Genomic DNA, 26,611 nt, shown 5'->3' on the forward strand with positions numbered 1-26,611 from the left:
TGTAACCTTGGGCAAGTTATCCAAACCTGCTAAGCCTCAGTTTCGTTAGGTAAAGTTGAAGTAAGACTTCTAGCGGTGTTATGAGGCCACGTGGAAAAGTCATTAATCAACCTTTTTTCCACTTTTTGGAGTACTTACTACAAGGACACAGACTCAGAATTTCACGGTCACTTAGGTAGTTGATGTCACTTGCTTAGCTGCACAGCTCAGAAGTAATAGGACCAAGATGACACTGGTCTTTTTCTTGAATTCAGACTCAAGTATATATGAGTGTGAGTGTGTGCACACATACATGTATTAGAAGCATGCTACCTCGGGGCGCCTGGGTGGCTCAGTGAGTTAAAGCCTCTGCCTTCGGCTCAGGTCATGATCCCAGGGTTCTGGGATCGAGCCCCGCATCGGGCTCTCTGCTCTGCGGACAGCCTGCTTCCTCCTCTCTCTCTCTGCCTGCCTCTCTGCCTACTTGTGATCTCTGTCTGTCAAATAAATAAATAAAATCTTAAAAAAAAAGAAGCATGCTACCTTAACACATTATGAGAAAGGGTTAACGGAATCTTACTGTATATGCGTAGTCATACACAGTAATAAGCTTTCCTTCTTTGAATGGAATGGTCTGCCCCTATCTCACGGAAAGTAATTCACTTGCTAATCCAAACACAGAAATATAACAAAGGAAAGTAGTACGTTTGACATTTGATTATCTGTGTTAAAAAAAAATCTGAATTTAAATTTTATTGTTTTTAGCTTTCAACTATGGCTGCTTTAGGCTGACGGCTGAGTCGTAGGTGTCAACTCTTGGAAGGCCTGAACACAATGGGAAATTGTCACCTCTTCTTTCATTTGTATTTTACATAGAGTTTTTACTAGAAAGGCAGTGTTTGACAATTCTCTCTCCAGTTTTGTTAATTGATTCATATACCCTGGTCATAATTTTATTGATTAACATCCATGTTTAGCACCATCGATTTTTTATGCATTGGTGAGCTCACTATTTCTAGTCTAGGGATGATGAAGAATAATCAAATATGCTAAATGAGTCACCAAGCACATTTTCAATATGAACCTTTGGCAAGGAGTCTCTCTTTTTTGCCCTGAGTGCCTGAAGAATGGGTTCCATTAGCAATGCAGTACTGTAAAAATAAATGCTGCATGTTGAAATGGCTATTAAGTCACAATGCAGGAGTTTTACAGCCAGAAGAGGGGTTATTCCAAAACTTACTGCTCAAACTGAAAAAAAATCAGAGTTATGGGAGGTAAATATTTTAAGAGGGAAAAACACAAGCATTGATTCCGTATTCATGTAGGGGGCTCCTTGTTAACTCTCTGGTACTTCATTAGGTCTTGCATCACGTTACCTATGTAAACTATTATCTTAACTATTCGTATAATGTCAATTATATATTTAGTATGTATTTATGTATAATCATTATATATTAACTATGTTAGCTATCTTTTCCATTGATAATTTATTTCTTGATGGCAGGAAATGTTTTACTTCTCTTTGAATTCTACCACTTGCATTTGGTAAATACTCAAAATATTTGTAGAAGGTATGATTGAATAAAGTAACAATTCCAAAAGTTGCTCACTTAAGTGCTGGGAGAAAGGTAGAGGGAAGGCAGCAAGACCTGGGAATTAGGACCTTCTTCCCACTGGCCATGGTACCAAGGAAAGGTTACAGGATTACACTGAGGAACAACAAACATCTGTGCCTTACCCCATTCTCCTGACCCCTTCCCTCTTCTTCTACAAAACTGTGCAACACGCATATCAAAGAAGTGAGATCGTTTGACTTCCTTAAGGCTATGGTGTCTATGGCAGTAAGGTTGGACGGGCAGAAAGATTTAGTTTATTTTCACCCCTCCTCCCCAAATCAGATCTTTTACCCCAACCCAACTCTAAAGAGATTTTTTTTTTAATTTTGAAGGTTTTCCAGGTTTAGAAGTTCCCTATTGGCCTATGATTGTGTGGGAAAAGAATTACGTCTTTAAGTATTTGGCTCCTTAATTATAGTCATTCATTTAAGGAACTTTCATTTTGCTAACACTTTCTCATGGAATTACTAACAGTAAGATGAAGAAAGAAAGGTAACTTGGGGGTTTGGAGAATAGTGTTGAGAAAAGAGAACGGAGATAGAACTTTATAGATTTCAAAAATTCGTATATAGGGGCACCTGGATGGCTCAGCGGGTTAAGCCTCTGCCTTTGGCTCAGGTCATGATCTCACGATCCTGGGATCGAGCCCCATGTTGGGATCTCTGCTCATCCGGGAACCTGCTTCCCCTCTGTGTCTCTGCCTGCCTCTCTGCCTACTATGATCTCTGTCTGTCAAATAAATAAATCTTTAAAAAAAAAATTCGTATATAATTTGTCTCCTGAATAGAAGAGTTAATGAGGGCAATTCATTGCACTGTTATTTCACTTATTTTTAATTAAAGAAGGCTCACTCTGTGTCTATTGTATAAATGCAGTCTTGATGGTCTAACTGTACAGTTACTGTCTTACTCAGGTCTCCAGAATGCGATACAATGACAAATCTCCGAAATTCACCCTCCATCTAAGCAATGTGAGCTCTACCTAGTCACCCACAATTTCAAGTCAGTTCTCAGAAAAGCTATTTAAAAACAAATCTGAAGTATACATAATAATGGTGATGAAAATAAACATTAAGCAAAGGAAGAAGTGATAAACATAACCTTTAGACCACATAACTTCCTTGGATGTCAGCTATTTCAGGAACTGAAATGATGCATTTATCATCTTCTCATCTTTTCAATATATAATTATTTTAACTATTATGTGTGTTGTTTATAACCCATTATCTTGCAATAACAGCTTGCATGGATCACTGCATAATTTAAAAATATAATGGCTTTTCTTGCCAATATTTGATTTCCAACTCTAAATCTGCTGACTTTAACTATATCTATTCCATGCACTTTGGGTAAATGAGTTTTTATTTCCTAAGAATTTATCTTAGAATATGCACCTGGATTTTCTTTTCTTTTTTTTTTTTTTTATAAACTAGTTTCTTTTGGCACTGGTTCATGTGGTAGCTCATTTTCTGAAATGGAATGGATTGGCTCTGTACTTGCAAATCAACCAAATGGGCAGGAACACAAATCTGAGACCCAGTGGGAATAGGCCACTTGTCTAGTTATTTAGATAATGTGATCAATAAAACCTGGAAATCAAGTCTTTTGGTCTTAAATTACTCAAATTACTCTGATCGTTAAGGAGGGCACATGATGTAATGAGCACTGGGTATTATATAAGACTGGTGAATCACTGAACTCTACCTCTGAAACCAAAAATACATTATATGTTAGTTAACTGATTTTAAATTGAAAAAGTATAAAAATTTAAAAAATTTAAAAAAGTTATTCTGGTCCCAGACAATAGTCTTTGCTGGGTAGGTACTTATTTTTATAGCTAATCAATACGTTCCATGTCTATTAAGATAAAAATATGGATCCCATATATGTTGACTTCATATCTTTCCTTAGTTAGCCTAGTTGGATGAGATAATGTATTAAGAAAACTTCTGTTTATTTAGTCACCAAGATTTATCGAACATTTGAAATGTGGGCAATCCAAACTGAGTGCTATAAGTTTAAAATAGAACCTGGATTTAAAAAACTTATTATGAGAAAAAGTTAAATAATAATTTTATATTGATTATATATTGAAGTGATAATATTTTGGATATATTGTATTAAATATCTTATTAAAACTAATCTCACCTGTGTCTTTTAATTTTTTAATGTAGCTACTAGAAAATCTAACAGCTATGTGACTCACATGATATTCCTACTGGACAGTGCTGCTCTAGGGCAAATTTTGCATTGGTTATAAGAAACTATTAGATGTTCATCGTACCATTGTTTCTATATGCCAAGAATAAAAGAAAAAACAGGTATAAAAATATCTATTCATAAGGGAATTGATAAGTGCACCGAAGTATAGCTGACCCTTGAACAAGGCAGGGGTTAGAGTAACTGTCCCCCAACATAGTAAAAAATCTGCCTATAATTTTTGACTCCCTGAAAACTTAGCTACAAATAGTCTATTATTGACCAGAAGTCTTATGTTTATATAGTGTATTCTTATAATAAAGCAAGCAAGAGAAGGGAAAATTTATTAAGAAAATCATAAAGAAAAGAAAATACATTTACAGTACTGTATTTATTGAAAAAATTCTCATATAAGTGGACTTGCAGTATTCAAGTCCATATTGTTAAGGGTCAACTGTATTTTCAGGAAATGAATTATTCCTCTATTTGGATTCATTACATTCTTAATATTTGCATATCTGGTTCCTTCATTCCCTCTTTTCTTTCAAGGCTTTACTCGTTTCCTATTAGCCACGAGATGCTTTCTAACTACCTTGTATAATATAGCAATGGACATTTTTTTCTTCAAGGACACTTGCACACCCTATACTCTTCTGAACTTTACTTTTCTGATTCTCCTTGTCATCATTTGAAGTATTATATGTCTTATTCCCCTACCATTGCATTCTTGATGTCTAGAATAGTGTCTGCCACACACTAGGTATTCGGTAGATGTTTGTTGACTGAATGAATGATGGAGGAGTAGATTTCAATGAAAAGGAATAAACTGGAAAATGAATAATATACATCAACCCAGATATATTTCAAAACTTAATTAAGATTGATTAGAAAAGCAAATTGCTGATTGAAATATATAGACACACACACACGCAGAACATAACTGCACCCACACATCATCATTTGTATATATGACATTCCTTTAAGTAAATTAAACACCTGCATATTAATGTGCCCGTATGCACACTTCTACACGTGTGTAGACTGTGGTACTGTAAGCAAATTCTTCAATCAGTGGTGCAGAAGCAGGACATTAGTAACTGAATGGGAGGAGGATAATTGACATGAGTCTCTGAAAGCTATCTGATAAATACTAATGTTATTTAGAATCATACAAACTAAAGAGAGTTTGACAAAACCTCCCATCCTATTCCAACACTCCCTTTTCTCATTTCTGACAGATGATTATTCACCTAGCCACTGATTGCCAATTTCAGAGATAGGTGTCTTAGCACCTTAGTTACATATAAGACAGTGTATATAACTGGTAAAACTATGAACTATGAACACTTAGGAACTGATCTCATTTCTCTGTCCAGAGTTGTATGGGAATGGAGGAAAGGACCTGAACACTCCTCTCTTTCTTCAGGTCTAAATATATTCAATGTGAGGGGGTACCAATGTAAATGACTTTCATTTACACAGTACAACGCTAGGTTGTGGTGCTGAAGACTGAGTTGGAATGCAGGTGGTTTTCAATAGGTGCAGAATGAGAACTACAAATACACGCTTTTCCAAACAGTAGAGATTTGAGTGAGTTTGTTGCCAGATCCAATGTTGTCTAATTAATCCAAGGGACAGCTTGTCCTGGCAATCAAAATCAAATGGCATGCAATAATGGGTAGTGTTACCCAATGGAGTCACAACAGGATGAAAACATGTCAGAGCTTTGTTTCTCCAGGGGCTCTAATTTTTTTCAACCCTCTAATTTTTCACCTGGATCCCATATTAAAAAACAAAAACAAACACTCAATACTGACCTATTAAGTAAAAGTCCAAGTAAATATTAAGACAAATATATAGGAGCCTCAGTGGAGAATTTTATCTTCTATGCTTTGATTTTTAAAAGCTTAAATTCAATGATCTCATTTATATATTCAAATTAATAATTTTCATTTTATCAAAATAGAACAAGTAAATTACAATTTCATAGTGAACCAGTGGCAGAAAGCTGTCCATATTTTCAGTGCTATCCCCATATATATAGGCATTTGGAAATAATTTTCACTCCTATATAGTAAATCTATTTTGGGCCAGATCAATTAGGAACTATTTATATCGTTTAAAAGTAAGCATTAGCTCAGCAAAATTTGTTAAGAGTTTGGTGGATCTTAACTTCCTGGGTTCTGTTCAAGAAGCATCTTTTAAATACCTACCACGTATAGGCATAGCTCTGAGGACACAAAGATAAATTGACTTTGTCCTTGTTCAAGGGAAATGTCTCACAGTGTCTGGATGAAGCAATTTAAGGCTACCATAGAGATGTAAAGTAGCTATGGAGTTCAGTGGAGGAACATCCCCAAAAAGAGGTTTGGGAGAGGATCACTAGAGAAAATGAGTTCTGAGTAATAACCCAAGTAAACAATAGGAGGGAGTGCTTTCCGGCCTGAAAGACAAATGAAAAAAGGGGTGTCATAGGCAGGTTTTAGTCTGGAAAGACCATCTGTCTTACTGTGTGAGAAAAGCATGGTGAATGAAGGAAACTACAAGTGAGTTTATGTTTATAGAAGGTGGAATACCTACTACATGCTTATGTACATCACTTTCTTTTTTTTTTAATTTTTTTAAGATTTTATTTATTTTTTGACAGAGAGAGAGAGCGAGATCACAAGTAGGCAGAGAGGCAGGCAGAGAGGAGGGGGAAGCAGGCTCCCCGCCCAGCAGAGAGCCCGATGTGGGGCTCGATCCCAGGACCCTGAGATCATGACCTGAGCCAAAGGCAGCGGCTTAACCCACTGAGCCACCCAGGCGCCCCTATACATCACTTTCTATATGGGGATTTTATACGTGGAATTTGTATGCCCAGTTTATATGTGGACAATAGTTATAAAAGGGTGGATCCAGGTGAGAAATAATGAGGGCAGTAGATAAGGAAGGTTGCAAAACATTTAGGATAGAAAGCTGATAGGACTTAATGAATTAGAAGAGTGTTTTGAGGTGGATGGAGAAGTTTAGACAACCTGTAGAAGTCTGGTTTGAGTGACAAGTTTTATTTTACTGTAATGTTTCAACCTAGATACCAATATAATAGATATCAGGATACTAGAGTGGGTAGATAAACACTCCACAGTTTCCTGTACATAGGTACAAAGGAAGTGCCCTACAGAGATTGTCTTAGAATTTTTGGACCTGTGCATGAAATTTATAAAAGAGATCACATGTGTGGCAGAAGTACTTGCTGGAGAGATTTCCCTGTAGAGTACTGTTCCCATTTTGAGTCCACACTCTTCTGGCTTCAGGATGCCATTTTTGAATTCTGGTTAAGTAGGATTTCAGGGGGCTATTCAGAGAAATCTGAAACAAGTTGGCTGCAGTTGGAGAAGGAGAAGACCAATAGCTTGTTCAAACATGAGGAAGTCAAGGTAGACTATGCACTGTGGTGTGGCTCCTACGTGACAAAAGAGGACTACACGAGAGCTGACCAGCTGAGGGGAGGGCCAACTAGGAAGTGCTGCATCATGACCAGAGGCACTCCCATGACACCCAAGGAAAGAATGAGTGGGTGCGAGATTCGAATCCAGAGTACCTCAGAGGGAGTATAGTCAAGGACTCTCTACAAGGGTGAGGAGATTTCAGCAGAAAAAAAAGCAAGTTATGTACCACTGGATGTCATGGGGCTGAGGAAACATGATACACCTCCATCTAAAAAAGATCCATTGATTGGTTCAAATAAACATTAGGAAAGACTGCCCAACAGAAAATCATGAAGAGTCAAAGAAAATTCTTTAAAAAAAAAAGAAAAAAGAAAAAGACTTAAGTTTAAAAATTCCCCAGACCCACCTGAGGACTATTTTTTGATCCCAGAGAGAACAGAGCAGGTCCACCAAGAAAAACTGTCCTCATTCTTTTTGAGCCTGGTAGGAGGTGTAATAACTAATGGTTTGGTGAGAAGGGGTGGAAGGAAGGAAGAAAGGAAAGAAGGAAAGAAAAGAGAAAGAGGAGAAACCAACCACAAATCACATTCCTTCACTTCTCTAGTCTTCCAGTGGACTGGAGCTCAAAGGGAAGAGAAATGTGATGTTAAATCAAGTTGGACTTCTGATTCATATCAGAATAGAACTTCTAACTACTAAGTTGCGGTTTCACCTAAGGAACTCAAGAACTGTTATTATCTTAAGAAAATACAAAAATCCTGAGAAATCTACCAATTTTCACTGAATAAGTTTAAGAGGACAGTAGGAAAAAAAACAAAATTGGTTTTGTTGTTCCACTAGTTATGTTTGTTTGATATCCTAATTAACCTTCTCATTATTGACGTTGGGCTTATGTAGCAATAATAGATTTAATGGATAAAACAAAAGATTCTCCCTGTTTAGGAATTTGTTGATGCAAGAGTGGTAGCAGAGCATCCAAGTGAATTTTTACAACAGCTGCATGAATTTAGACCTACGGAAGGAGTCAAGAAATACTTGTTTATTTCTCTTGAGCAACTTATTTCCCCCTTCAGTTCTTTATGAATGATGATCACTTCAAACACAAGATATCTATAATACCTCAATAATCTTTGAGGGTTTATCTGCTTTGATCAAACCTACAGAAGGCTATCAAGATAAACTCTCTGAAATACCATATTTTTGTGCTTCAAGAACAGTGACTACCAATCTGTTATCAATCAAATTTGAATTTCTCAGCTCAGCAGATAATTTTTACCAATTGTCTCTCCATATCTACTTAAACTCATTTCTCGCCACGTCCACATGGGACCACTTTTTCTGACCCCAACAGAAGTCTTTATGCTTCATTTACACTTTTGCTATTCACGCTACTGGAACACTCTTTCAACCAAATTCTATTTTCAATACCCAATTCAGACACCCTTAACATGGTTTTCAGGCAAACCAGGGTGTTTCTAAGAACCCTGAGATTACAGCTGGATTTGTATGCCCTTTGTGGGAACAAGTAAGACAGTTTTAATATAGGATCCATAACCCAGAAAATAGTTAATAACCACTGATATAACCTAAAATATGATTCACTTCATGTAGCCACTGTTGACTGTCCTTCCCAGCATCCGTGATTACAGACTCTCTTTTTCCCAGATGCCTCCCTGTGCCTGCTCCTGCTGCAGCTACTCCCACTGCCCCACAGCCAGCTGGAACTTACTCTGGGTCCAGAGTAACTCTGACCACAGACACAAGTACTTTAGCTTCCTCAGCCCCCACATAGCTATTATTTCTCAGACTAACCTGAGATATGGTTTGCCAGGGTCGGCTGACAGCTCTACCTGGTTGATGATTACTTGATGTTTTGGGTCCCTTCTGAATAATCATGCATATGCTCCATGATGGAAAGTTCCCTCACTCCTTGGCATCATTGCAGTTGGCCTCTTATGCCATGTCTATCTCCATGGAACTCTTGATGTTCTACTACTAGTTCCTGTCCTCCTTTTTACAAATAGTCCTACTTCATCTTGGGCTCCAATAACAATAATGTTGATGCCAATAAGAATGATATCGAGCATGCTGTACATGGGCACTAGGCAATATATTTACACTAGGCAAGATATATAGTGTTTTATATGCATTGCCTCATTTCTTCCTGACAATCGCTTTATCTGATAGACATTTTTTTGCAGGACACTCTGTTTATGGTAGCTACCATGTGAGCAACCACCACATATGACACATTTTGCATTTTGTTAGTCTATACATACATGGAATAACCACGAACATATACAATGTGTTTTTTTTATCTGCAATTTTTAGGAGAGGAAACTGAGAACAGAGTCTCAATGACCAACTTCACTGAGATAGCAAATTGCAATTAAATCTCAGGTTCTGTGCTCCCGGTGCCAGAGTTAAATAAGCTATCCTATTCCTCAGATCCCTGCCTCACAGTCCCACCAGAACCTATGGTCCTGGTAGGCAAGTCCAGCTGTTTTTTGCCTCTTCAGATTGTTTCTGGATATGATATTCACGTACTGACCATGTCCTAAAGTACTAGCTTAGATGTTGCATGTGTTCTTCAGTTCCTTTGCTTATTCATTCACTAATTTTTTAGTTCATTCACTTGTTTGGCATCTACTTGTTGGGTGTTCATTCTATGCTAAGTCTTCCTCAAAAACTAGGGGAACAAGACTGGAAAAGCACCGGTTGGAGATGGACATGTAAATAAATATGGTGGTCTAACAACAAATATAATGGAGGTAAGGAGCCAAAATTTATGAGACAAGGTAAGCACATAGAAACTAGCCTTTGAGTTGAGACATAAAGGCCTTTCAGTCAGAGGCAAAAGAATCTGGTAGGAGCATAACGGCAAGTTCAGGGACCCCCAGTAGGTTTAGCAAGTGCTGGGGCTGGGGCAGGAGATGAGAGGGATGGCATAGGAGACAAGGAGCCAGATCACTGGGGAGCCTGCTGATCCTGCTGATGAGCATAGCTTTTATCTCAGACATAGGATGGCTTCAAGGGAAGCCTGCCATTCCTTCACTATGTAGAATTTATATTAATAGATAGTAAAAACCACATCTTCCAGTTTGGGAGAAAATAGTTCCCTGTAGTGCCAAGTTAATGTTACTTGTATAGTGGAGCCCTGGTACTGCTTGCTGGGTGGGAATTTATAATCTCCTAATACATTTGTTTAGCAAATGCCCAGAGACATGACACTATAACACACTCTACCAGGTTTAAAATGTTCTTTAATTATTCCGCTTTAGTCAGCCTGAAACACTGAAGGATGGTTAGCTTGAAAGACTTGTCTGAAAGGCTTACTGATTCTACATGATGTGTGAAGTTATCAGGGATTGTGCACACACAACGATCTCTGAGCTCGGAAAATTAACCTCCTGTGACGAATTTGATCTTCACCCCATAAATTCAATCTGCTGACTTGCTCCTTTACATGATTTCTGTTTAGAGGTTAGAAATCCTTTAGAAAGTGAGAGTTACTAAAAGAAAGAACCCAGGGAAGTTTTAGGACCACACGCCTGATATCATATTTCTTAATAAAACCTGATGCCTGCAAAGTTTTGTTGAATTACGTACTCCTTGAAAGAAATGTCTACATTCTCTGACTTTTGCATGTTTTGTCCGGTCTCAGAACTCACTCTGTGTGATCTTTCAACAGACTGGGACACTGCTCCTGGTCACGCCTCTCCCATATCTGCAGGTACTTCTACCCTGCCAAGAGTGGCATATAGCACCGTAATTCAGGAGACAAAAAAAGAGGAGCGATAAAACTTTTTAATCCATGACCTGCCTCTCCTTTCAGCCCCCAACTGTGGAGACTGAGAATGGGGAATTTGCTCTTTGGAGTGAAAGATCGTAAAATGTTTTCTTGCTTTCAATGTGGTCCCTCATCTTGGAGTTCATTATTTCTTTAAACGTCTCTAACTGTGGCTTGATAATTTTACCTTCTTATGCAACCTAAGTACAAGCAAAAAGGTCCTTGGGGTGCTCTAAGTGTTTGATCCTAAGCTTTCATGTGGCCTCCTGCCTCTTCTTGCACTGGCAGGAGATGAAAGGAAACCAGCTGTTTTCTTGTTAAAGATCAAGGTGATCAGGACCTAGCCATGATTGCTGCGGGGAGAGCAGAGACTGGGCAATATCTTTCCATTAGGCACAGTATGTCAGATTTGTGTAGCTGTCACAAAGCGTATTTCATTTCATGCCTATTTGTGATTTCTTTGTTGTTGTTGTTGCCAGGTTTAAATTCCTGGCATCACATTCAGTAAACTGAATGAGGCTATTATTAGCAGTCTATTCCAATTGTAAGAGAATAGCTAATATCTCATATTCTTACTATGTTTCTGTGTTGCTCTTCACACCTTATTTTTATCCTCACAATAATGCTATGAGATAGAAGGTGTTATTCCTGTTTCACAAAAGAGAAAATCAAGATACAAGAATTTAAGTCACTTGTGTAGATTATATTGGTCATAAATGTTAGTGGAGCTGGGATTAAACCCAAGCAACCATGCCAGGACTACGGTGAGATCAGAGAGGTTCCCAGGGACATAAAACTTAAGGAAGCACTCCCTCAAAGTCTCCTATAAACTCAAACATGAGAGTGAGTGCCTCCTTAAATCAGGTACCCAGGGTAGTCTTTGCTGCTTGGCATACCCTAGATCCAGCCTTGCTCTGGAGCCCGAGTAGTGTTAAGTCTCATGCATATTGTGTCTCTGGTTCTCACCCTTATGGATCAGAGTCACCTGTCAATGGGGAAGCAGATTAATAAACCATGAAAGGGTTTGTAGGTGCTAAAGAGACCAGCAGAAATGAAGCCCAAAGTAGGACTTCTTGCTCTTGCTTGGGCATTCTTCTCTTGCACTATGACCCTTCCATTCTTTTCTATTAATGGCTCTGTCTCAACTCAACCTTCTCCAATGCAGAGGGCAATAAAGATGTTCTTCACCTGAGAGGTAAATTTCTGCATCCTATAGATAAAATGTTAGAACAGCAGTACAGAGTAGGGTATGTACTCAGTTAAGCCTTATTTCATTTTGTCAATCCGAGACACACTCTGAGGTGTATGTTGATGTCAAAGATAAACCAAGGATACATGTATATGAGGAATCTCAGGGAGAGCAGGATCTGATGAAGAGAAGTCAAATTGCATCAGAGAAAAGGAAATTGTTGGGGATAGTCCAGGATCCCAGGGTAATATGAAAAACTCACCTTCGCCAAATACCCCGTACTCTTAAAAACCTTTTAGTACACTTGGTAAGTTTTGAATAGACAGGACTTTTCTGGTTTGCTGGCAAATGGCAAAATAATTATTATATTATTAGAACAAAGAGGTTCTTCTATTCAGTCCTATACAACATGATATTTAAGAAACCACTGGAATTGTGGGCTGATAATATGAGAACTATCCCTGGTACCCTGCAGTGATGGGCCAACACATTCTTTGATTCAATGGGGCTTGGAATAAGCACCTGTGAACTTATGAACATATGTGGAGGAGAGCCAGCAGCAACTGAGACCATAGTTGAGATGAAGGAAGGTGAATGTTATGATCTTGTAGCTTCTTTTAACTTCTCAGCATCACACTAGAAAATTCCTGGTCAACAGACTTTTATCGAAATCCTAGCAGATTAGATGATGATGGATTCTCCTCGTTTGTAGATATCATGCCCAACAGAGCCATGTGGGAAGATCACAGTAAATGAACAAGTCAAATCAGTATGGCTAGGAAACAATTGAGCCATGAATGAGTAGCACTTGCCTCTTTGATTAGGTTCATAAATCTGGGTCCAAGACGCCATGGTTTGTGTCGATGACACTGCAAGGAGCTGACGGTCAGCTGGGAAGCCCGATGGGAGGCAATGGCCACCATGTACACCGCATCATACATCAGAGCTGCTTCGGTCTGTGGAGGAAAACACACACCACATCTTCAATTTCACCTTTGTTTCCCTTCCTTTACCTGCATAATCATTCTACCTGCTTCCTTATCTCCTGTTTGTTTGATCTCAACAGCTATTTATTCTCTAGCCGAAGAGTTTTCACTCTCTGATAACTATTTTTCTCTAAAATAATACCTCATACTTCACACTAAATTGAAGTGATAGCTCTGCTTTGTTTTGAGTTCTTAAAAAGACCAAAAACCCTCACATCAGCCACAAAAGACTTGATTCGGGAAACAAACATTTTGGAGCACCTTCTATGTTAAGCACCGTGTTAAAATCAACCACATTGAGTTAGAAAATACTAAACTTCAACATTTCAATATCAGATTTTATTTCTCAGGATTTATATCTATTTATATATTCATTTGCTTGTTTCTATTTGGTAGAAAACAATAGCTGCAAGCAAAACTAATAACAATTCCAAATAGGGATACTTGTGTTGGTCACTTCCATTACTAGTCAAGAAGGTTTGAGTTGTGGAATCAAATCCAATAGCAAGTTGCTGAAGACCTTTTGAAAAACAGACCCGTGTAACTCGCTTGGAATATGCCCACCTTTGTCAGTACTTACTTTTTGATAGAGAGTGTTAAGTAGTCCTTGTTTTGGGGAGTTGAGCATCTCATTCTTCCCTTCCTCATGAAGTTTCTCTTATTTGCAAAATTTCACACAAGACTGCTTGCATTTTATTAAAAAAAAAATTGCCCTATGGTTTTCTTTGAGGATGAAATTGTGTAATACCTTCACACTTTAGTTAAGGGTTTTCACTGAACTTCATTTGAAAATCTCAACAAGCTCCCCAAATCAGAACAGATAGATAAAACTAATTAGGTAGCAAAACTGACCCCCCCAGACAGGATATTGACTTGTGTAAGGTCCTACGTTAGCTGATAATTGGTAGAGTAAAATCTAGAATCCAGGTCATAGATCAAAGATCATCATTTTTTTTTTTTCAGAAATCTGTTGATTTGCTCAACATTTACTATGCACTTATTGAGAGCATGTCTTAGTGGAAGTGGAAAGAGAGGGTAAGAATTACGACATCTCACACTTGAACCATCTGTGACTCCAGAGATTATCCCCACTTTAAATCTATATCCTTTGCAATCTCTACCATTGCATTTTCCATATGCATTTATAGTGATATGGTTTCTCAGTAACAATGTGGGCTGTGTGAATGCAGAAATGTTCAACTTCATTCTTTAGTGGTTAGCACAGTTAGCTAGCACATAAATGATATTTAAAGTTATTTAATAAATGTTTGCTGAAGGAATTAATATTATTTCATGCCTCAAAATAAAATACATTTTTATGAAAACAGTATAACCCCAAGGTTTTAAGATGTACTTCTAAAATAAATTGTTTCACTTATATGATTGACTTAAAGAAGTTAGATCTATCAGTAGTGGTGCTGGTGGTGACTGTTAAAGCTTTAAAATGTTTTGCTCTTTTCAGTTCAAAGTGGGTGTATAATCAATTTCATAGATAAGAAAACTGAGGCTCAGGAAAATTAGGTGATTAGTCCAAGTCCACTCTGCCAATCAGCTGCCTGGCCAGGGACTGAACCCATGACTATCTGATTCTAGTGCCCATGTTCTTCACTACTCTGTTATACTAATTTGGTGTATTGAAGAAGAGCAATCCATTGGCAGAATGAGACTTTTTGAAACTCAATCGATAATTACAGGTGACTTCTATCAAGTTCTTATTAAATGTAGGGTGCTGTTCTAAATACTTTGTAAACACTGAATCACCATAACATTTACTCCTTTATGGATAAAGATATGACCAGGTTAAATGGCGTCCCCAAACTGGTGGTGGGAAGATCAAAATTCAAACTCAGGAATTTGGTGCTAGGGTTTATGTTCTCAACCATGAAGCTGAGCGGCTTCTAAAGCAAATATTTGTCTGATGATTTAATAATTACGGTTATACTCAATTATGGTGAATGTCCACGGACAACTTACTACGCACCAGGCATGAAAACCATTCTACACATGTTTTTGCCTTAAATTATTGAAATCATGCCTTTAAATAGGTTTGTCGTCCCCATTTTACCAACAGGAAAATGGAGACTTGGGGAAGGGACTTTAGGAAATAACTTTGATAACTTGCCTAACTTACCAGGCAAGTAAGAATTTCAACTCAAGATGTAAACTTAGATTTTGGAACTCATGCTCTTAATTGCTATGCTGTTGGGACCTGGACCATTTTATCAGTGGAATATACTTTTTTTTTTTTTTTTTTTTTTACAAATTCGTATGTATGTTCACTAATAGACTAATTCAAGGATTTGATAGAGAAGGCTGAGGAGTGAAGTTTTGATCTGATTTTTCCATAAGCTGGGCTTAGGAAGGATTTTGACTTTCTTTGTCAAGGCTGCTTCCACACTGGGCTGGGTAATAACATGGCTCAAAACCATGGGCCTGATCAGTGCTTTTCAAATTCAAAGAAGAAAACCATTTATTGTAAAATCATATTTCCCTTTGACATGTAATGTTTTCTTAGATGGAGGAGACATGTCTTTACCTATTTTATAACACTAATAAACTACCCCTGAATTTCTTTCCCTTTTTAGTTCTGTGCTGGAGGCCAGCTTACTGAGCAGCAACTTTTGAGCTATTTTAGGTAAATATAAAAGAAATTGACCTGTGTTTCAGATTTTGTTTTTCTGAAGGTGTTTATGTTCACGTTTTATTTAGACCAAAATCCTGAATGAAACACCATTACTCAGTGTTCCTAAGAAAATCTCTTTGCAACAACACGGATCATGAAGCAAGCATATGAAAAGCAGTCTCACACCAGGTTTTAGTTATCACAACAGTGGGCAGTAAACGGTTAACTCAGCAGGACTGGAGTAGTCACACTCTATGTATCCCAAAGAAAGGATTGGTTTTTAACAGGTTTCTGGGAGATAATGTCTGAAACCTTGGAATATTCTGCTTGATCATAGTATTTCTATGGGGTAATGGGCAATGCTAGATAGTTTAACAATGTGATTTATGGTGAATGCTTATTTTTGTTCATCTAGGGCCCTGGGCTGTATCAGTTTGCCCTCTGGAATGGCTAAAGACTGAATGCTTATTTTTGTTCACCTAGGGCCCTGGGCTGTATCAGTTTGCCCTCTGGAATGGCTAAAGACTGAATGCTTATTTTTGTTCACCTAGGGCCCTGGGCTGTATCAGTTTGCCCTCTGGAATGGCTAAAGACTGAATATCTAAGGTCAGCGACAGGGCTGTTCTCTGCTTATGTGACTGACAGACATCAAGGCTTGGGAGAGTTTCCTTGGTTGGCAATGCTTCATACATGTGGTCCCACATTATTGCTGTAGAGATTAAAATATGGTCAATACAAATTTCCTGGGACAGGACTACTGTCCTGTAGTTCTCACATAATTATTATGTGGGAAAATTATGTAGTTCCCACATAATTTCTCCTGGACTTTGCCCCTTGCAAGTTTTTCCTTTTCTGATTTTAATCTATATCCTTTTGTTGTAATAATTTGTCAACTACGAGTTTAACAGCTCTTCTGATTTCTGTGAGTCCTTCTACCAAATCATCAAACCTGAATGTGGTCTTGGGGACCCAACACAATCCAGTAAGATGTGACCCCTTAGGAATGAGGACTAACAGGATATGGCTTTATAGACTCCTTACATTTTGCTGCCTTCCTGGTATGTAACATTGTCGGAGAAAACTGGAGGAGATTGGAGTATTGAGGGAAGAACTTAGTCTTTGTGGAGCAAATGGGCAAAAAGTATAGGTTTCCCATCTTCTCTGGAGATTCAGAAATATTCACTAACTTGATATGGATGGACAAGGCAGTTTTTAAAACAGAAGTTCTCCCAAATAACACCCTTCCTCATCATTTCCTAAATGTATTCTTTCACTGCTTCCTCTTTTAAAATCCAAATATCTCACCCATAACATAGAGCTAGCAGGAATTTTTCTCTTAGTATGAATTAGTTAGTTTCCCTTGTTGGGGTCGATGCTGCTGAGGAGTCAAAGTGGTGGGAGAGGCAGTGAACATCCTGAGCATCCAGGATGCTGGCAACAGCAACCGACAAGTAAACTGGGTGTTGGAAATGGTCTGGGGAAGGGAGCAGCGCTATAATCAAGTACTCAGAATCTAGAAATTCAGTCCTTAGGGCAGCAACTCCAGAAGATGCAGTGAAACGTGGCACAGAGGTTTTCCTGTTATTACTTCAATACAGATTTTTCAGCTTTTGAAAGAGACAGTGAAAAATTGGGAAAAGAGGACCCTATGTGAAGGTGGAAGACACACCTGGGTGATTTCACTGGTCACACAAGGTCCACACAGATCCCCGGTAAGGGACGATCTTGGGCTACACGCACAAGTCAAGAAGTGTGTCTCTTGTAAGCAAGTAAGTATTCTGCCTCCGCATTTCAGAATGTCTTTTGTTCCTTTATCGACTACAAACTGGCATAGCAGCAGCTACCATCAAGTAAATTCAATTCTATGTCCTGGAGCTTTTGTATGTATTATCTAATTTAATTTGTAAAGTAACACTGTAAAGTATTATTACACAGATTTACAGGTAAGCAAGGAGCTCAGAGAAAAGAAATTTCAGAGAGGCTCCATAACCTAGTCATGTCATTTAATTATTCAGTAATTTAGTTATTCAGTCCATTGTCTTTCATTACTGGAGCAGCAGTGGACACTTGGGTGGACACTCAAAGGTCCACCTAAGACCTCTTACATCATGACTATAGGAAATGCTCAGATGTAACATAAGGCTACTGACTGAACTTGATACTGTGAATGCATTTGAAGAAACGGGAAGGCCAATGACGTATCAATGTTGTGCTTTTCTATGATTCCTATGAATTACTGAAGCATACATAATTTTTGTCTGCATTCAGAGAGGAATCCACCCAAAAATGGGCTACCCATTATCCCTGTCTTGCCAAAAGCCAACAGACTGAATCAGCCCAAGTGCTTAGAGAAATGTAGTGAAAAGAAAAGTAGATTTTGTAAAATTACTCCAAACTTCTATGGTGTTAATTAACACTTCAAGTTGATAAAACATTTTCTTTTTTTAATCTCAAGATGTTTTAAATAATGAGTTTCACTGTGTTTGAACTCTATTGACTCAGTACAAGGTTTCTTAATTAACACAATTTTAACCCTATTTTTAAAGTCAATGTTTTTTTTTTTTTTCTTTAATTACATCTATGGCTCTTAAGTCTGGAGTCAAAACTTTCCAACTTGGACATGATTTTCAGATTTGGATGTGTTTTGACATATATAATATTATTTGAAGATATTTTTAGTGTACAATGTTCCAAGAAATTTCTAATAGTTAAAATACGGAAGAGGAAATTAGAGAAGTAGGTCAAAGTAAAAACATGTGGGTATTTTTAAACATATATTTTTTATATTTCTATATTATATATTCATACAGACATCTGTGTATGTATGCAGCACATGCAAAATAGAACTAGAAAGGGCAACAGGAAAATTCCCCTTGGAGTATAGTGGTATAATGCATATGATTTCAGAGAACACAACTCTATTCTAGTAATGGCATTACTGAAACATAAATAGTCGTTTGTCTAGGCTAATTTTTAAGATAATCTTACTACTTTAGAATAATCTCTGTCTGAACTACACATGCCTATTTCTTATTTATAGGAACCCTCTTTGAGTTTTACAGACTTATTTCAGGGTTATATGAGTATTTTTCACGTAACATCTTGGTCTTAGCAAAAGCTTAATTCCTATTTATTTAGCATTAGTTCCCTTATTAGATACATATTGAAGGTCTGCTTTGCACTGGGCCTTTTCCAGTGCTGTAGATAAAGCCTATCGCAAAAAGATAAAGCCTCTGTCCTCATGGAGTTTATATTCTTGTAGAGGAAGGCACTTAGCAAACAAATCGAAATATAGCATATGAGGCCATAGGGCTACAGAGTAAAGGAAAACAGGCCATGGAAGAGAGAAAAACAGGCCTCTCTGCTGAAATGCATTCAAGCAAATGTGAACAGGGGAGAGTTTTAGGCAGTGAGAGACACCAGAAAGAGTGAACCCTGGGATCTGAGGAATACAGATTGAAACCACAGGGAATTGAAACCACAGGGCTTTTCATCAGGAAGGTAGGGAAGAAAATGGTTTGAGTACAGAGGCAACCTGAGAAAAAAGGTTTGTTAGATCCGAGCCCCAGCTTGGGGACACGGCATGTGCTCTCTTGACTCAGAGATGAGTCCACTGGATACCTTTAAACCTACCCTTTAAACTCATTGTGACTCAGTTTTCACATCCCAAAATTGGCCTCCTTTACTAGAAGCCAAAAGGAAACCACGAACTTCAAAACAGAATCTCTGGGTAAATAAAGGGCAATATTAAACTTCGTGGGATCAATTTCAAAACTATTTATTTCTTTTCTTTTTATTGTGTCTGTATGAGATGACAGATGCTAACTAAACTAATTGCAATGATCATTTCACAATATATGTAAGTCAATCTGTAATGCTGTATACCTTAAGCTTACATATTGAAGTATACCAATTCTATCTCCGTAGAACTGGAGGGAAACTGATCTGCATGACTATGGGATCCGAATTCTAGTGGGTGTTGTGTTCTACCACTTTTTTTGACTAGTATAGACATAACCTGATATATCTACTCCCCAGTTTCAGTGCCCTGGTGAGCTCTTCTCTTCTGTTCTGATAAATCTCCGTTTCCTTTTTCTTTAGTTTATAATAACAAGAGCAATGACAAAGCCTAGAAATCCTATTCTTAGGTAAGAAGACGGTAGTAAACTTTAGACTAAATAGGACCCCTTCCATCCATTGGGACTTGGCTCCTCCATGCTTCCTGCCCGTAGAACTGCCATTTGCTCAAGCCATCAACAACAGTCCTGGGGGAGTAGCAGCACCCCTTGCCTGGCCTGAGTTGGTGTGACTTGTGTGACCCTATCCTTTCTCAGTGATTTTCCTCCTCTCCGTGAATATGTACAAACTGTCCTGTCAGCTCCGTATAACTGAATGTAACAGATGCTTTTTTTTTTTTTTGTAAGTTAAGCCATACCTAGGATGAATATTTAATGTTTGGCATGAATCGATAATCTGTGTTAACACAGCTCCAAACTCTTAACTTTTTTAGTGGTATATACCAAGAGCAGGTAACCATTACTAGAGATCTCAGCCTGACAGAAATCTCACTGGGACGCAAGATGGGTGGGCAGAGGGCTTGAGACATATTTGCACTCACTGGAATTACCAAATTCAAGAGGAAGAAGAGAAAAACCAGTATACCAGCATAACTTTCTGTCTCTGATTTTTTTTTCTCTTTCTCTCTCTAGCTTGCCCCCTGCCCTTTCAGAGGGTCTGCTATTTCCCTAGGATATTCTTTATTTGTTCCTATTCAAAGCAATATTTCAAATCACCCAAGGCTCATTTGTATCAAAATGCTTTCCATCATTATCTCTCAGAGCACTTTGTACACTTTAAGAGTTATTTCAAGTTTGAAAAACAGTCAGGGAGCTTGAACATGGAATCATCCTGAACTACTTCATTCATGCATTTATTTTTTTCTATTCATTTGCTTCTCATAAAAAAAATGGTAGAAAAAGAAAAGAAATCCCAAGTTCATTTCTCCACAAGATGATACCTTTCAGTTATTGGTAAATTGTATCTTAAAAGCAAGAGTGCTTCTCCCTATGATGGGAACAAGAATGAAATACTATGCCAATTTCAAATGCTATTACCTGCCCACATTCTCAGTATCTTTCCCTTTAGATTACATGACTCCTACATAGAAAGCTTTTTAAAAAAAGAAATTTCCTGCTCTTTTCTTCATCACGCAGGGAGCTTCATTAGAGAAATAAAGCTAGGGGAGGTGCATTTGACAATGAAATACAAATGATGCTAGCGAGAAGCTCTCTGATGAGGCAGTTTGCAATTTATCTGTTCAGCGGAGTACCTCTCCCTTGTCAGGAGGTGGGCCTGGCATCTGCTTCAAGAGTGACATATGGCTGGTGTGAATCACTGTCAATGTCTGCAAAGGTTTTCCTGTACATACCCAGGCAGGAGGAATGTGAACACACCGACGTCTGTGAATCTGGCGTTTGTCCATGTGTGCACCACTTGTTGAGAGGCGGCAGAAATGAGGGGGGCAGCATGGTTCTGTGTCACCTTTGTAAGCAGCTTGCTCCTCTTCGTTCCCTACCCCCCTTCTCAGGGCCACACTTCCAGGCCTAAAACTCTCTCCGCTTACCCTTGTTTTGGTTTCTGCTTTGTCTCCATTTGGCTGACGGTGATGGCTACTCCTGTTAACTTTTTATTTATTTATTTATTTTGGTCAGAGGCACATACGGTCAGAAAGCTGAAAATAGAAGTTTTTGGTAGTAGCCCTGCATAGGCTTTCAAATCACCTAAAAACTTTACTTCTTCTTCTCTCATTCAAGTCAAGGCCCAGGTTACAATACTTTTACTCACACTGTAGAAGGCATATGCGATTCTTACCCTAAACCCTAAGGAATTAAAAAAAATCATCACAAATGATTTTAAGTCTACTTACTGTCATCATGCCATCCAAGAGGCCAGTCTCTGGCCTGGGGGGTGCCTGTAGTCTCTCCATGGACCACTTCTCAATGATGGAGGACACATGAGGGTTGTCAATATTAAGCAGCCGAAACCCAGTCATGTTTACACCACTGTACCTATAGAGTTCCAGATCTAAAGCAAATAAGTCCTGTGCAGTATTAAAAATGATAAAAGTAGAGTTAACATTTTCAATACTCTTTGTGTAAAACAAAATAATGATTGCAGAAGCAACAGGTAGATTAACACTAAAATGGCAGCTGTCCTCACACTGCTTCATGAAAGAACACTTCCCACTGTTCTTCCCTTGCACACTGATTGAGAAACTCTAAGGCAGTGAGAATTTTCATTTTTCCTCTATTTTTTGCAATACTATTAGAATTTGGATGAATCAAGAAGAGGAATTTGGCTGTCGATAATGAGTATGTCCTTGGGAACAGGTTAGAGTATGCTGAGAGGTTATAGTTGTTTTTAGAATATAGTGTTTGGGAGAGTTGTAAGGGAGTGGTAAGTTGTGAGGGATTTATTTTATAGATGAAGACTCTGAAGTTCTCAGTGGTGATGTGAGTGGTCCATGGATGACCCACTTGTCAGCCGCAGTACCGCTCCTCTCCATCAATTCTTGCTGCCTCAGATCTTGTAAAGGAGATGAAATTTGGAACTTGCCCCTGCATGTGATAAGAAGATCACTTCCAGGAGGAAAAAAATACGATTCCCTGGCTCATTGGCCCATGCCCCATACAATGAGGGCATGAAAAACATTCACTGGACAGAAGCTCTGAATAAGAAGTGAAGGGTTCTCCCTCCTACACTGTTGGTGGGAATGCAAGCTGGTGCAGCCACTCTGGAAAACAGCATGGATGTTCCTCAGAAAGTTGAAAATAGAGCTACCCTATGACCCAGCAGTTGCACTACTGGGTATTTACCCTAAAGACACAAACATAGTGATCTGAAAGGGCACGTGCACCAATATGTTTATTGCATCAATGTCCACAATAGTCAAACTATGGAAAGAACCTAGATGTCCATCAACAGATGAATGGACAAAGAAGAAGTGGTATATATATACAATGGAATACTATGCAGCCATCAAAAGAAATGAAATCATGAATGGATAAAGAAGATGTGGTATATATACACAATGGAATACTATGCAGCCATCAAAAGAAATGAAATCATGCCATTTGCGACGACGTGGATGGAACTAGAGCGTATCATGCTTAGTGAAATAAGTCAATCGGAGAAAGACAACTATCATATGATCTCCCTGATATGAGGACATGGAGAAGCAACATGGGGGGGTAGGGGGATAGGAGAAGAGTAAATGAAACAAGATGGGATTGGGAGGGAGACAAACCATAAATGACTCTTAATCTCACAAAACAAACTGGGGGTTGCTGGGGGGAGGTGGGATTGGGAGAGGGGGAGCAGGCTATGGACATTGGGGAGGGGAGGCGAACCATAAGAGACTATGTACTCTGAAAAACAACCTGAGGGTTTTGAAGGGTCAGGGGTGGGAGGTTGGGGGAACAGGTGGTGGGTAATGGGGAGGGCACGTTTTGCATGGAGCACTGGGTGTTGTGCAAAAAGAATGAATACTGTTACACTGAAAAAATAAATAAAATGAAAAAAAAAAAAAAGAAATGAAATCTTGCCATTCGCGAAGACGTGGATGAAACTAGAGGGTATTATGCTTAGTGAAATAAGTCAATTGGAGAAAGACCACTATCATATGATCTCCCTGATATGAGGAAGTGGAGATGCAATGTGGGGGGCTTCAGGGGGCAGGAAAAGAATAAATGAAACAAGATGGGATTGGGAGGGAGACAAACCATAAGAGACCCTTAATCTCACAAAACAAACTGAGGGTTGCCAGGGGAGGCAGGTAGGGAGAGGGTGGTGGGGTTATGGACATTGGGAAGGGTATGTGCTATGGTGAGTGCTGTGAAGTGTGTAAACCTGACGATTCACAGACCTGTACCCCTGGGGCTAATAATACATTATATGTTAATAAAAAAATTTTAAAAAAAGTGAAGTGTTCTCTTCAAGGAATAAACTGGAGCTTAGAGTTGTGTGAACATGAGTATCATGACTGTAGAACTAATTCCCCTTCAGGTAATGTTTCAGGAAGAGAAGTTTAACCTACTTGCATTTTCCATTACAGATGAGGCTGAGTATAATCCAGAGGCTTATGCTCATTTATATTTATTTTGTCAAAGATTGTATTTATTTATTTGAAAGTGAGAGAGAGCATGAGCAGGGGAGAGGGGATGAGGGGGTTAGGGACAGAGGGAGAGAGAGAAGCAGACTCCCATTGAGCAGAGAGGGACTCAGGACCTGGGGATCCTGACCTGAGTCAAAGGCTTAAGCTTAAGATGCTTAAGCAACTTGCCTTCGCTGATTCATATTTTAAATGATATAAAAATTTCAACTTTCTTCTGGTGAAGAAAGGTTTCACTCTAACATAGGTCATTAAAAATATTTCACATTTAAAATAAACCAAACTTTCAAAATAACATTTAATGGGAATAAAAGGAGAAAAACTTCCATAAAAATTTGCGAACAGTGTAACTGTTTTATGGAAGTACAAGGCAAGATAGTACATGAACAGGGGTGGCTGTGGTTCCTAAAGAGAAGTAGCTTCAGAAACACCCCATGATCTGTATTTGTAGAAGATATGCACAGATTTGTTCTTTTGAATAATTCTTTACACTGCTATTCTTTCCCAAGATAACATTGGATTAGACTATAAAGCTTTAAGAGGGAAGATCTGTGCTTCTGGCTCAGTATTAGAAAAGAGTTCTGCCTTCTAAATTGTTCTATTCCCCCCCCACCTTGTACTACATAACTTTCTTTCTTCTTTAAGTTTTGTCAATACTCATGGGCAAGAATGGTAAGAATATAAAAAGCATGGCAGAATGCAGCCAAAACCCAAGGAAAATGCTTAAGGAAGCAAATTTAAAGAATAAGACCCTTAAAGGAATGATTTCCTTTAGCACCCTCAATGAATGGAAGGGAAGTTGCTTAAACTACAAGAAGTCAGAAAATTCCAGGATGCATATGGAACCCCTTACGGACTCCACCGTACTTAATGAGGTACGCTAAAATAAATACAATACAATACACAGGTACAAAATTAGGTTGGCCCACAAATTGAGCTTCTTATGCAATATAGAATATGGGAAGTCCAGGGTCTGGTCTGTAACATCTGCTTGTCAGTGAAGGATGAAAAAAGCAAGACTGTGAGGGCAAGTTGTTTGTTCCGAAGGGTCTCTGTGAAGACCAGGCTTTTTAGGTTTCATTGCCTCAAATCTCAACACAACCAGCTCTTAGGAGTGTGCACAGTGGGATGATAGAAAGTTCTGAGGCAGGTGTCCATGCTGTCTTGAGCAGAACCCAGGTGTTCATGGTGATGGAGGAAGGGCTGTATTTGTGACCTAAGTAAGATGCTTTTAAGTTCTCAAGGGTTTCTTCAACTGTTCTTACAGAAGCCCTGATTAGGATATCAGTGAGGGAGGGAAGATCATGGAAACTTTAGTTTAAGATTTTTCTGCCCTGCATCCCATTCCCTTACCCCAAGCTCTGGAACAGTGATGATTTTGGCACCTGCCCTGGAACATTGGTCTCATGGTCCCAGAGATACTTGAGTGAGGAGTGGAATTCACTGCTTCCATCAGTAGTGTGTATTCAAGGACAGCTGCCTGGTTCTTGTTCCAAATTATTTTATTTCCCTTACTTACCAGCTTACCTTTCCAGTTTTTTTTTTTTTTAAAGATTTTATTTATTTATTTGACAGACAGAGATCACAAGTAGGCAGAGAGGCAGGCAGAGAGAGAGAGGAGGAAGCAGGCTCCCTGCTGAGCAGACAGCCCGATGCAGGGCTCCATTCCAGGACCCTGGGATCATGACCTGAGTCGAAGGCAGAGGCTTTAACCCACTGAGCCACCCAGGTGCCCCTACCTTGCCAGTTTTATTTCGTAAAATAAACTCTTAGGAAATTTCCCAGAACCTAGGTAGATTGCAGTCAACACACCATTACAGATTAGCAAAGAAGATTGGTTATGAGGGGCACCTGGGTGGCTCAGTAGTTAAGCATCTGCCTTCAGCTCAGGTCATGATCCCAGGGTACTCGGATGGAGCCATGCATCAGGCTCTCTGCTCAATGGGAAGCCTGCTTCTCCCTCTCCCACTGCCCCTGCTTGTGATCCCTCTCTCGCCATGGCTCTCTCTGTCAGACAATACATTTAAAAAAAAATCTAAAAAAAATTAGGGGCACCTGGATGGCTCAGTGGGTTAAGCCTCTGCCTTTGGCTCAGGTCATGCTCTCAGGGTCCTGGGATCCAGCTCCGCATTGGGTTCTCTGATCAGCAGGGACCCTGCTTCCCCCTCCCTCTCTGCCTACCTCTCTGCCTACTTGTGATCTCTCTCTCTCTGTGTCAGGTAAATAAATAAAATCTTTAAGAAAAAAAAAAGGTTGGTTATGTGTTTTCTTCTCCTATGAGAAAGTGAAGTCTGTGTGTGTCTGATTTTTAAAACTGAATGAGAGTTATCACATCATTTTGATATGTTAAATACCCTAAATCATTCTTCCTTGATATGAAAATCTCAAAATTTAGGGTATTATAGTCTCTTCTGAATTTCTTAGGTTCAGAACCATGATTCTTTTTTTTTTTTAATGGTGAAAAATGTTCGCTGTGCAAAGCATCTCCCATGCTCCTTTTCTTGATGATCTTCAAAACACCTGGTCGGTGACCCCGGCTAACCAGCTATCTACTGGACACAGGCAGGTAAATCATATAAAATCAAAAAAGCTGAGATACACTTTAGTGTGCCTTCTAATGTATATAAAA

The 26,611-nt window shown here is 38.8% G+C and overlaps 1 protein-coding gene across 5 annotated transcripts in view; it reads right to left on the reverse strand.

Annotated features, from left to right (window-relative positions):
- GRIK1 (glutamate ionotropic receptor kainate type subunit 1) overlaps positions 1–26,611 on the reverse strand; it is a 389,893-nt gene that overhangs the window by 81,914 nt on the left and 281,368 nt on the right. For all 5 annotated transcript variants that reach the window (XM_046002599.1, XM_046002600.1, XM_046002596.1 and 2 more), the window contains exons 6-7: positions 21,739–21,912; positions 13,016–13,159 (exon numbers count right to left, since the gene is read on the reverse strand). In XM_046002599.1, coding sequence (XP_045858555.1) covers positions 13,016–13,159; positions 21,739–21,912 — 318 coding nt within the window. The remainder of the gene's footprint in view (positions 1–13,015; positions 13,160–21,738; positions 21,913–26,611) is intronic.

This window comes from Meles meles, chromosome 4 (genome assembly GCF_922984935.1).
Source record: "Meles meles chromosome 4, mMelMel3.1 paternal haplotype, whole genome shotgun sequence".
Taxonomy (NCBI): domain Eukaryota; kingdom Metazoa; phylum Chordata; class Mammalia; order Carnivora; family Mustelidae; genus Meles; species Meles meles.